Source organism: Phascolarctos cinereus, unplaced genomic scaffold (genome assembly GCF_003287225.1).
Source record: "Phascolarctos cinereus isolate Bilbo 61053 unplaced genomic scaffold, phaCin_HiC Scaffold_3;HRSCAF=262, whole genome shotgun sequence".
Taxonomy (NCBI): domain Eukaryota; kingdom Metazoa; phylum Chordata; class Mammalia; order Diprotodontia; family Phascolarctidae; genus Phascolarctos; species Phascolarctos cinereus.
This window is the reverse complement of record NW_027555736.1, coordinates 219,995,696-220,008,934: the sequence shown is the minus strand read 5'-3', so window position 1 is coordinate 220,008,934 and position 13,239 is coordinate 219,995,696. Positions and strand designations below refer to the sequence as shown.

General features: G+C 35.4%; 1 protein-coding gene across 1 annotated transcript in view; it reads right to left on the bottom strand.

The window, feature by feature from the left end:
• Positions 1 to 13,239, bottom strand: part of CEP128 (centrosomal protein 128) — a 507,255-nt gene that overhangs the window by 308,611 nt on the left and 185,405 nt on the right. Inside the window, 1 exon segment of the mRNA XM_020976328.2 lies at positions 10,312 to 10,383. Within this exon segment, the coding sequence (XP_020831987.1) occupies positions 10,312 to 10,383 (72 nt within the window).

Below are 13,239 nucleotides of genomic sequence, written 5' to 3'. Positions count from 1 at the left end.
ATTAGAACAGACAGGAGAGAGAATTAATAAAGAGAATAAGGTTTAAAAAATGTTTTTTAGAAAAAGATTCAGAAAAAAAGAAAAATAACTAACCAAGAAAAGAAGTTGGAGGGGATACAAGAAGGGAAGATTCTGAATTAACCACTTACCTAAGACAGAAACAAGGAAAGAGAAAAAAGAGCAGAACAATTAAAATAAAAGGAAGAGAGAAAAAGGAATTAATAAGTCAGATAAAACTCTAAAACCAGGGAAAGGGTTGACAAATGAAAGAAGGAGGTTTAACGGGAAGGGAAGGGAGTCTGTAAGTATAGGGTTGCCTAAAAGTAAAAACCAAGAAACACTAATTATAGGGATATAGTACTGTCTTAAAAGGAAAAGGGAACAAAATACGTAAATGAAAAGAACCACCACAAAGAATCAAAAATGAATGTTTCAAAATTACAAAGAACCAGCTTGGCGCCAAAGAAGATATGTGAGAGAACGTCACCCCCCAACTACTTTGCTGAGGTGGGACATACATAGGTGTGGAACACTGCATATATCGCCTGATATTTTTGATGTATCGATTGGATTTATGATTTTCCCCCTCCTTTTTTTTTTCTTAAAAAAAAAAGATATGCTATAATCATTGAATACAGTAACTTCCATGTTTTCTTCTAACAAAGAACCTAATATAATCCTAACATGTACATGTGGAACGCTTTTTTGAAAAAGCATCTTCAAAACTATAAAGTATTTAAATCTAACTAAATATAAACATAATTCCTTATAGTTCTACATTACTGTTTATAACAGACAAATTAAATAGCCTGCAAAAATAATGAGGCTATACTTTCATAAATAGTTTATCTAAATAGAGCTGTACACGTTTTTCCAAGTCAATGAAAGTGCTACATATAGGCAGTTTTGAGGATAAACATCATGTCTTATCTTTTTATTTCCCCCACTTTCTAGCCTTATATGCAATGAGTGCTTAATAAATATTTGTTGAATGGCTTAACCTAATTTACAATATCCTAGTTAAACTGAAGAATATTTATCATTCTGATGTTTTACAAAAGTGGAAAGAAACACCAGGATAGGATTTTGCTGTACTTTCCTAATGAACTTATTATATATAAATTTTATATGAAAAAAACAATTTATAAATTATATTCACATACTTATAGAGTACTTTATGTTTAAACAGTACTTTGTAAATTTATATTTACATAGTACTTTCAAGCTTATGAAGTACTCTCCTGACAACAATCTTTTCAGGTGGTGCTAGTATTACTATCCACACTTTGCAGATGATGAAATAAGGGCTCTGGAAAGCTAAAAGGCATAACTAACATTAAGTATTGGACTTTGGAATCAAACCCAAGTCTCCAGACTCCAAATCCTGTGCTCTTTCTACCATATCACTTTGTATGTGTGTCCTGTTCCCCTACTAGACTCTGATAATCATGATGTTAGACATCTTATGTCTTATGCAAATTTTGTAGTACTCTGAACACAGCAGAAACTTAGCTCATTTTGTTTTGTTTTACAGAACTGAACTGAATCAATGCTTAGTGACTTAATCAGAGCCACTCAACATGAAGTTCATGGGAATGACTTATTAAATTACTTCCCCATAAGCCATACATTCAAAATTACAACATTTATAGCCTATTCTAAATTACCTATTCTCATAGAAAGAAATTGCAACATATTGTATTGATTGGTCCGTACACAAATGCACTGAAGAAATGCAGGGAAACAGTGGCAGAGATGATCTGAAATAGTGTACGATCAAAAACAAAAGAATTCTGTAGAGTCTTTGTTATCCAAACGATTTTAAGATTTATAGCTGGGATCAAACTCAAAATGTACATTAAAAATGTCAGCATTAAGGGCAGCAAGAGGTCACAGTGTCACAGCACAGGCCCTGAAATCAGGAGGACCTGAGTTCTGGCCTCATATACTTACTAGGTGTGTGACCCTGAGCATGAACCTGATTGTCTAAAATAAATAAATAAATAAATTAATGACTGAGCAAAGAGTACCAGGCCAAAGAGTGACAGCATCTTTGTGCCTTCTTTCAGCCACTAATTTGCTCTGTGACCTTGGTCAAGTCACCTCAACTGTCTGGGCCTCAATTTTCTCATACTTAAAATGAGGGGGTCATGGTAAATGATAATGAAGGTATCTGTCTAACTCTAGAGTTCTAGAAATTTATGATACTGAAATAACATATAAGCTATATAAGCTATGGAGAAGACAAACAAAAAAACAAAAATGAGTGGTTAGGTGGCACTGTGAATAGAGTGCCGGGCCAGAGTCAAGAAAAGTCATTTTCTTGAGTTCAAATCTTGCCTCAGACACTTACTAGCTGTGTGACCCTGGGCAAGTCACTTAACTCTGTTTGCCTTAGTTTCCTCATCTATAAAATGAGCTGGAGGAAAAAATGGCAAAACACTCTAGTAGCTTTGCCAAGAAAACTCCAAATGGGGTCACGAAGAGTTGGACTTGACTAAAACGATATCGCCCTCTCCTGGTCTGCCTCCTACTTATCAGACTGCTCCATCTTTGCCTCCTTTGCTGGATTCTTGTTCAGATAATACCCCCTAACTGGAGTTGTTCTACAATGTTCTATCCTAGGCCTACTTATCTTCTCCCTCTATATTGTTTCACTTCCTGATCTCATCAGCTCCCACGGATTTAATTACCATCTCTATGCTAAATCTACCTTATCCTGCCTTAATCTCTCTGCTGACCCCCAATCTTGCATCTCCAACTGCCTTTCAGACATGTGGAACTGTATATCCAGTAGACATCTTAAATTCAATATCTCCAAAACTGAACTCATTATCTTTCCCCCTAAATCCTCTCTCACTCTTAATTTCCTTCTTACTATAAAGAGCAACACCATCCTCCAGTCCCTCAGATTCCCAACATAGGTATCATCCTAAATTCTTCACTATCTCTCACTCCCCTTTGCAACCTGTTACCAAGGCCTGCAACATTTCTTGAACACATTCCCTTATCTCCTTACTGTAACCACTCTGATGCAGGACCTCACTACCTCATGAGTGGATTATTGCAAAAGCTTATTGGTGAGTCTTTCTGCCTCTATTCTGTACCTATTCTAATCCAGTTTCCATTCAGAAAATCACCAAAGTAACTTTCCTAAAGCTCCGTTCCCACAACATCACTCTTCCAACTCAATAAACTCCAGTGGATCTTGAAAGAAACAATTTATCTACTGCTCTGAGAAGTTGTGTTAACTGTTCTGATAAGGGAGGTAGAACCCAAACACCCAGAGAAGAATGGATAATTTTTGCCATGCCATTTGCATTAGGCCTTGTACTCTTTGGCATCACAATGTAGGAGAGATAGAGGAAGGCCAGAACCCAAATTTCCTGGGTTCTTTCAATTTTGCTGTTACTGCCTTTTATCTCTCCAGGTTTTCTATCAATGTCTGACATATTTATCGTGGCAAAGGAAAAGTTTTTATACAAGACAAACTGGAGCTTTTGTAGAAGTTGACCAAAGTATTAGTTATCCAATTCCTGCAGGCAGTAATACTAAAATCTCTGGTCATATCCAATCCCAACACCAAGGCAGAGATAGTGGCAGCTGTCAACCACCACAGGAAGGATATGGAAGCATAATACCTAGAAGGTCTTTTGGATAAAACATAATGACAACAACACAAGAAGCAGCTCAAACACAAGGGCAAGAATTATTTGGTGGCTAAATTACACTGATAATTCAGGAACATTTGATTGGAATAACAAATCATTGATGGTTTAATAGCGTTTGGAAACAACTAACCTTTGCTCAAACAATGTGATCCAGGTTGCATTAGCTACTACCCCTGTAACAAGAAGTACAAAATCCCCCCACCCCCTGTGTCGATCCTTTTAGAATAATTCCTTGATCAAAAGGTTGGATACCTATTATAGGCATTATCTTCCTAATAATACTATTTTGTATCTTAGTGGCATGCAAACCTCCCTCCTCTCATAATAATTTTAGCAATGCTACCTATAGTTCTTTCCTCTCCAGTTTAAACTTCTCTTGATATGTGGCAAGGTTACAGTTCTATCACTGACTGCCATGGTGAGAAGGGGTGGATTTTGTATAACGCTAAAGTCATTGGACCCTATGGATGTTGAGTGTATAAACAGTTCCATCACACTCATGCTCATCCATGGGAAGTCATTCCTATTCAACCATACAAAATTCATGTGACAGCAACTGGTTTTGACTCATGGTGGGATACCTCTTCTTGGTTATTTTGGATATGGTCTTGGTTTTGTGGAAGAGGTATCTTTAGCATTCTGATAAAATGGGTTCTTCTTGATCTTGGTTGTATACTCTTAATGTGGATTTGTATGAATTACTGTTGTGGCCTTTGTAAAACATTCTTCACTAAAATGACTACTAAGAAAATTACACTACTTCATGATGCTGAACCTTTTCTATATGGAGGTGATCCCCCCCAGAAGCACCATGTCAAAACCTCTTTGTCTAATGTTTTTGTTTTTGCTTTTGTTTTGGTTTTTTTGGCTACACAATGGGGTTAAGTGACTTGCACAGGGTCACACAGCTAGTAAGTGTTATGTGTCTGAGGCCAGATTTGAACTCAGGTTCTCCTGAATCCAGGGCCAGTGCTCTATCTACTGTGCCACCCAGCTGCCTCTGTCTAATGTTTTAACTTAGAGTTAATTTTTTCTTTACAAGCTTTATAAATGTCTCATTTTTTGCTAGTATTTCTACAACAACCATTTAATTTATAAGTTATAATGTATAAGTTAATTTGAGTTAACTATTTGAGTCTCTCCACTCTCCTAGAAGATACATGAAAATACGTCCCTGCTTGAAGACACTTCCAGACTTCCAACCAACTATGAATTCTTCAGCCTCCAGCCACAATTGAGTCTCTTCATCTCATCTATTAAAGAATTTGCCTCTTGAAACTCTCAAGACTCCTGAAATTTCATCTTAAAACTACCAACCACCTAAACCTAAACCTAAACTCACACTGAGATGTGTAATTTGTGGGGACATGGCTTTTGGTTTCCATTATGGAGCCATTACCTGTATTAGCTATAAAGTTTTCTTTAGAAGAACACAATGGAAAAGGAATAGAGGTTTGTGTTCAACAAATAATAATTGTATGATGGTTAGAATTAGTAGGACAGCTTCTGCAGCATATCACCTTAAGAAATGTTTCCAGTCTGGTATGATATAAGTAAGAGAGGTAACTATTGAATACTTTAGATCACTAACCTTAGAAGCTGAGGCCTTTGGAAAGACCTGATAGTGGAGACTGGACACCTGATTCTAGCCATGTAAAGTCAAACGGACCTTTTGGGACAGTTTGTTATAAAGACCTTGAACCAACTGAAGAAATTTGATAGTTTGATAGCTCGCTTAAGTGATCCATGAGAAATTGATATCCTCAAGGATCAAAGTGGGTAACTGAAAGAAACAATTCTTAAGTTAGTATTGATTACTCTATTGATTTATATGGCCTGTTATATTATATTAGGCTTACATGGCCTAATTCTCATTACCTTTTAGGTTAAGAGATTTATAATTACCAAAGTGAGAGATTAAGTTCCTCATTTTTGTAGAGCTTAACTCCTACAGCTAAACTGAACTCCTGCAGAGATGAGCTGGCATGGCCAGTTCTTCATTTTGTGACAGTCTAAGTCTAAACTAGTCTAAATTAGTCTAAGTTAAGTCTAAGTAAGTCTAAGTTAACTCTAAGTAAGCCTACCATTGTGGTAGGTTAACACTCTCAATCACACTTATCTCACCTTCCAGCTAGTTCAATAATACCATGATATCAAAATAATTGCAGTAATGCTATGACCAATTAGATGGCCATTTGGATGATTGTTATGCCCCTGAAATGCCCTGACACGCTTACAACTCAAGTACTGGCAACAGGGTTAGCTAACCACAAAACATTCCAGGATATACCTAGCCTAACTGCAAGCTTCTGTCCTGTTCTAGCCAATCAAAAACAGATCAAAACAAGTTTCTCAAGATTCTGTAGCTTTTATGTTCCTCTTCTAGGACTATAAAATTAAGCTCTGCAAACCCCCAGTTTGTCTTTAGTTCTTAAGAGGCAATCGCCCTGTTTTTTGGTAATTGCTAGAATTACTAATAAACTGATTTTGCATGGAATACAGGCTCTCATAATTTCTATCACAACACTCCCTTATCACCTGCAGGATCAAACACAAAATCCTCTATTTGGTGTCAAAGCCCTTCATAACCTAATCCCCTCCATTCTCTCCAATCTTCTTATACCTTACTCCCTGCCATGTACTCTTCAACTCAGTGATGCTGGCCTCCTTGTTATTCCATAAACAAGACACTTCATTTCCCAGCTCTAGACATTTTCTTCAGTGATGTTCCGTGCCTTAAACGCTTTCCTTTCTTGTCTCTTCCTTCCCTAGCTTCCTTAAGTCACTCTAGTATTCCATCTTTTAAAAGAAGCCCTTCAAAACCCCTCTTCTTTCCAGCACCTTCTCTTGGTTATTTTTTTCCTATTCATCCTGTATCGAGCTTGTTTGTACATAGTTGTTTGTCTGTTGTCGCCCCCATTTACACTGTGAGCTCCTTCAGGTCAGAAACTATCTTTTGTCCTTCTTTGTATTCCCAGCATGTGCCTGGTACATAGTTGGTGGTTAATAAGTGTTTATTGACTGACTTACAATATTGCTTGAGATGAGATAAGAACTTGACTGAGGAAATAGGCATCGGACTGATTCACTTTCTTTTGTCCTCTTAATACTAATGGTCATTTCCCCCCCCCAGGCTAAAAACGGCAAATCAGAATAAATTATCAGAATGGCAAAAATGGCAAATCAGAATTAGAGAAAAGGAAAGTAACAGCACCTATCCTACTATCAATACTCAGCCTGGTTGTATGGATATGCCTACATGCTGTTCTCATTTTCCTAGTCTAAATTAAACTCTGCTTCCTTGGGGCCAATCTGGGCCTCTGAATAGAAAATAATCCTTCCTTCCCCATCCTTTTCATATACCTGTAAAACCATCTTGGCAGACAGACTAAATCAAGTTGAAAGTAACTGACAGGCCTCAAAACCAATGGTGACATAGGGGGATGTCTACTCTGAGCAACACACTGCCTAGCAGAACAGGCACATGAAAGCAATTTGTTCTAACAGCCATGAAGGCCTTGAAGCAGGCATTCTGGAGCACTTAGAGCTTGGTCAGATAATGAAGGTGCCAAGGTTAACCACTGCATCCTGGGCCATCACCGGTGGTCTTGACTTTTGTCTTGCCACTGGACTTCAATGACTCAAGAAGAGAGAGTGAGGCTGACAACCTGGTGCAATTCTGCCTCACTTAAACCCAATTCATGAGCAAGTCAAAACATCACCCCATGATATCATCGGTCTTCCTCAAAAACAAAGGACAAACAACAACAACAACATATACTTGCACATCCTGTCCACACTTCTACCAGTGCCATCTCACTCAACCTGGATATTTGAAAACCAAAATTTAGATATACTTGGAAACCAGACCTTGCCCTCATCTTCCAGTTTGGCCTGACAAACTGGATATATTGAGTTACTCAGAACTCATAGCAACTCTTGGTCCTTTAATCTATATAAATTTGCTACCATTCTCCCTCCACCACTAGTTACAATCTCCAAATAATACACTGCTCTACCCATTGTATCTTATGGCCAAGTCTAGCTCCTCCTGATCTAACTTGTCCTATGGATACCCACAATTCAACACTGACACTAACTCCCTCCACCTTATCTAGCCTTATCACTAAAAGAAAGAATTCATTTGGCAGATTTATGAAAACAATTACTGAACAGCCTCAAAGGTCCTTCTAATATTGCAGGATGTCAGTACTGACTCTTTGAATGGTGAGTACACTTCCTATACAGTCTTTGTCCTCTGATTTGAAATCTTATCTCTAATATTTATAGTACTATTCATTTACAGTCAAAAGGAATTAAAAAATAACCTCTCAATAACCTAAACCTATTTTTCTAGTAAACACATTCAATTCTTCCTCAGTCATCTGGTTAAGGTTTTCTTGCCTGTCATGACCTTTTCATTCTGTAGATAAACAGTTTCATCTCATAAAGCATTAAAACATATTTTGATACCAGCATGTTCAATCCTATTAAAGATACTAGATAAAAAACGGCTTACACAGTTCCAAAATAAAAAGCCATATACTGATCACAGTCACCTCTTCTTAACATTTCAATAAATAATAGCAACGAAAGCTTTCTATTCCAAAATGTGAAAGGTTGTAACTCAAAACAAGTTAGACGGTAAATGTGTTCATGTTATTGGAATCAACAATTTGAGGACAATAGAGAAAAGGGTATTTTTACAATCACATAGAACTTGTAAGCACTCTGGAGATAATTAAAATAACAAATTTTATACATGGATATTTCAAGGATCTATAATTTCATTGATCTAGGTATACCCTCTAATGAAAATTACTACTTCTGTATACCGTGGTAGACTGTTTAGAAAAAGTTATACCATTTGGTAGCAAACCTTCTGATTAAAAAAAAAAATCCCTCACCTCAAATTAGCTAGTCTATTACTCAAACAGTGGCTGGATCCATATCTCAAACTTTTCCCAACACAATAGGACCTACCACAGCTTATACTCTACTGGCATATCCTTAAAGTGTGCAGAATACTTGACTTGGAATCAGGAAGACCCAGGTTCAAATGCTACATCAGGCACTTCTGGCTGTGTGGTCCTGGCAAGTCACTTGAGGTCTATTCCTTAATTTCCTTATTGGTAAAATGGAGTCAATGATCTCTAATATCCCTTTGTTGTTGTTTAGTTGTCTCAATAGTATGTGAGTTTTCATGACTCCACATCCCTACCAACTCTAAATCTATTATCTATGATTCTATGAACCTAAGTCATCTCAACACCATGATAAGGCAACTTCAGGGAAGAATGAAGAAAAATCCAAAAAACACCTTGTAAGTAATAAAAACAATTTTTTTTCTTAACTTTAAAACTGTTAGACAATAGAGCACTATAATTAATATTAAGAAGCCTGAAGATATGAACTTTAAAGATCTAAATTTCTAAGGGAAATAGTTAATATGGGCTATGAATAATTTTGCAAAGTTTTCATATATAATTAGTACATCCATGAAAGATTTAGATGATTTTTAAATCAATACTTAAAGCACAAGGTAACAGGTGAATTGAGGCAAGAGTGACTGCCTAACTAATTTCAGTTTGTTTAGATTTTCAATTCGTGTGTGTGTGTGTGTCTGTGTGTACAAACATAAATTTGGAGAAAAGAGTATGAGAAATACCCCTTCAACTGTCATCAAGTTGGAATGTTGGAATACCTTTTTTCCCCTTTACCTATAACCATGATATAATACATGTAGATAGTTCAAAGGATTCCACCTAAGCCAAACATTATATAACACCAAAACTATCATTTTAGTCCTTTGTTTACTTCCATTTGTATTTGCACTCTACTAAATGAAAATCCAAAAGGCTTTGATCCTTAATTTTAAGAAGTGACATGGGAAAAATTCAGTGGTTTAAGACAACATTGATATTCTGCTATCCTGTACCTGACCTTACAACCAACCATGAACATTCAATATACCACAAAAATTCTAAAAAGAAACAGCCAACTTAAAAAATATAATATATAACTTTCTTCTTTTTCGAAAAAATTTTATTGTTATACTTTACTCTATCCTGCCTTCCCTCATAACAAAGATTTGTGGTAGAGAAGTAGGAATCTAATTTGTCCTTTCACTGATACATTGAACTCCCAACGAGATAACTCCTTTACCAACATCGATTTGCAACTGCTGTGCTACTTATCAGCATAGAGAGTTTGTTGGGGCACTGAGAGTTTAAGTGACTTGTGTTGAATCACCCAGTCAATATGTCAAAGGAAAGACTTGAGATTTTCCTGTCTCTGAGAAGAGATATTTATCCACTGACAAAACATCTCTCCAGTTTTTAAAAATATTTCTTAAAAGGTAAGCAAAATCAACCCACATATCCAAAGCAAGCGACAATACATGCAACATTCTATGCCCATGATCTCCCATCTCTCCAGCAAAGGAGAATGATATACCTTCTTTTATCTTCTCAATGGCCAGAACCTTGTCAAAATCACTAAAAAAAAATGGGATTCAAATGTGAGGTATTTTAACAAAGAATATAACAAGATAGTATCCCCATGCTTTGAACATTTAAAGCACTGCAATATTATTAATTTTGGGATATCAATCAATTAATTTTATTAAACTAGTAATTACCTTACTTTCTGCTAACCAACGGTGTGGGTCATGGCGCACATCATGGTGCATATCAGTTATAGGAGAAATAGCCTAGAGGGAAAAAAAAAACAGATTAGACAGTTTCTTCACTTTCTCTTAAAAATAAACATATAGATTAGAACCATCTTCAATATTACTGAAAGACTTAGATTTTAGACATAAGGATTTGTTTTTTAGAAGAACTGATTTTAGGTCAGTTAAAAATTGACTCAAATAATTCCCATGCAATCTGTGAATATCATTACTTTCAAACAGAGGAAAGAAAAATCTAGCTAATAATCAATTTTCGTGTATTGTAGTTGTTACAGCCCCTAATACAAACCTATAACCACTATATCAGCTTTCACCATTCATACTCCAAGGGCAGCATTACTAGGGCAGTATAAGGTTTTCACCTGGGGATTTTATAGAGGTTGATGAATCTTCAGAAGCTCAATAGGGGTGATTTTTACAGAAAAGGGAAAAATACTCCAGGCAAGAATAATTATTAAATGAAATATTGTACTTTTGGAAGGAGAAAGACTGCAATTCTAGTTTGAAAAAAACTATTCTATTTTGGTAATCCATATGTTGGTTTCCATGATGTTTAAGATATGTAGTAGGGAATGGTTCGTTTAATCAGAAAGTCAAGGAAGGGCCCAGCTAAAGATTAAGAAATATAGAGCAGAAAAGGGAGGAGTATGGAAGAAAATGTATTTTGTTCAGTGTATTTCCAGTAAGAACTTAAGAACTAACTGAGAATTTCAATCTATGAATAAGGAGCAAATAAATAAGGACATCATTAAAAATTATATGTTAAGTATCAGGTAAGTATTATATGATTAAAAAAAACATTCATAAGCTAAGAAAATAGCCTTTGGCAGTCTACGTAGGTGCAAGATGGCATCAGAAAAATAGGGAAAATATAAACAAAGTTAGAAATAAAGTATGATAATGAATACACTTATAATTGTTTTCTTTCTTTTGGTTCTAACTAGAACATAATCAGAGTTTATAAATAGAAAATGAAGTAAATTGATCTGTGTTATGTCATGTAAATAAACTATAGCAAATGATCTACAACTGAAGAGAATGAATGGTTGTTTTATCCCAGTGTTTAGCCCTATTCTAATTAGGTACTATTAAAAAAACTGGTGACAACTGAAAGAGGGGCATGGTAATGAGTAATAAAGAGGAAATCAAGGTGAAGTACTACTTGTCCTAAAATATAAACTACTTTCTAAGTGAATAAATATCACACTTATCACTGTACATTCTGTCTATACTGCAGTTAATGTTACTATGCTTTGTTCCAACAATTTTGGTTTTTGGTAGAGACTATACAACATCAGTAAAGGAGTTTCAAAAGCTTTGGTCACTCAAATATGTCATTTGAGTCATTCCACTGATAAAGAAAGCTAATTCAGAAAATTATCTTTAGAGGAAACAACTACAGACTATTATATTAGCATTTACTACTTAATATTGCCATTTCTACTATGCTATATTGATACATTTTAGCTTTCTCTTGACCCCTTAATAAATGGTTTCCCATTTCAGACAAAATTCCAAGTTTAGATTCCAAAATAAATTGCAAGTTTCAAGACTCTGCTGTTTGAGAAATAGGAATTATTTAATAACATAGTGAATACTCTTACTAAAAAGTACCTTGAATAGAGCATGCAAATTAATCAATCACTTAAGAAAAGCTAGTAACAGCCTCCTGTACTGAAGTTAGAAAAACAAATTGCCTACAGGTATGATTATTATTTTATGATTTTTATATATGTTCAGCAGCTAATCAAGGCATTATCATCAATAATAATACAGAATACGTGCTAGGTCTATAAAGAGATTAAGATATAGCTCTTAACAGCCAGAGATTTACAGTCTAATTTGGGGAACTGTACATGTATGGAAAATGACTACCAATACAAAAGTACCATTTAGTGAATGATTCAGACAAGCTAAATGGAGAGAGAAGAGTGTACTAAGACAGGACACAAAAAAAATCATCTATTTATATGCGCTTTTTGCATTATCTTTAAAGAAGTTTTAGCCCACAAGAATTATAAATCTTTAATTCAGAGATCTGCCTAATTGTTTTATAATGATAGTTGTTTATTGTTATATGTGCCCTGAGGTTTTAAATGCTAGGTACATTTAGCAAATGGAATAAATAACCAATATGGGGAGCTAGAGACAGAAAAAAATGGAAGGAAAAACAAGATGGACATTATCCAGAATTGTTCTCTACTCATTTGTTTTTCATCTATTAGACCATCCATCCCACATCACAGTGACTTTCTCTTTAATATATAAAATGACTAGAGATTTCAACAACAATTCCTGAATCAATTACAAAGGCTTGCTAAAGTGAAAAAAGTCATTCCTTTTCCCTAAGGGTTCCGTGTGATCCTTCTCCCATGCTACATCACTCCAAGCTGGAAAAACAAAGGATCAATTATACTTAGTGTTCCTTTAATGATCTTGAGCAAAAGCTGTTAGGGGCACTTTTTTTTTCAAGTTTACCAGAAACATGCTATAAAAAATGGTTGATGAAATGAGCTAATTAATAATTAAAAAAGTGCTGCAGACATTTTGTTGTTGTTTGTCTAGGTTCCCGTTCTTTCTAATTTACATTCAATAGTAACTTAGACACAGTCTTTGACCACATGAGTTAAGAAACTACAATCATTTCTGGAAACCAAGTAAATTTAAGCCAGTTTTGGAATATGGTAAAATATTTCATACCTTATCATGAAATATTTAGATAAATTGCTCTTAGCCAACTCTTCCCTTCCCAAATTAACTTTTCTCTTCTGTATACCTTACCTTCAATGCACAACAGCAAGGACAGCACAACTCCTGACCCAATGGTTTTTCATTCTTGTCCATGATGGACAAGATCTTTGGCAATATGGTCTA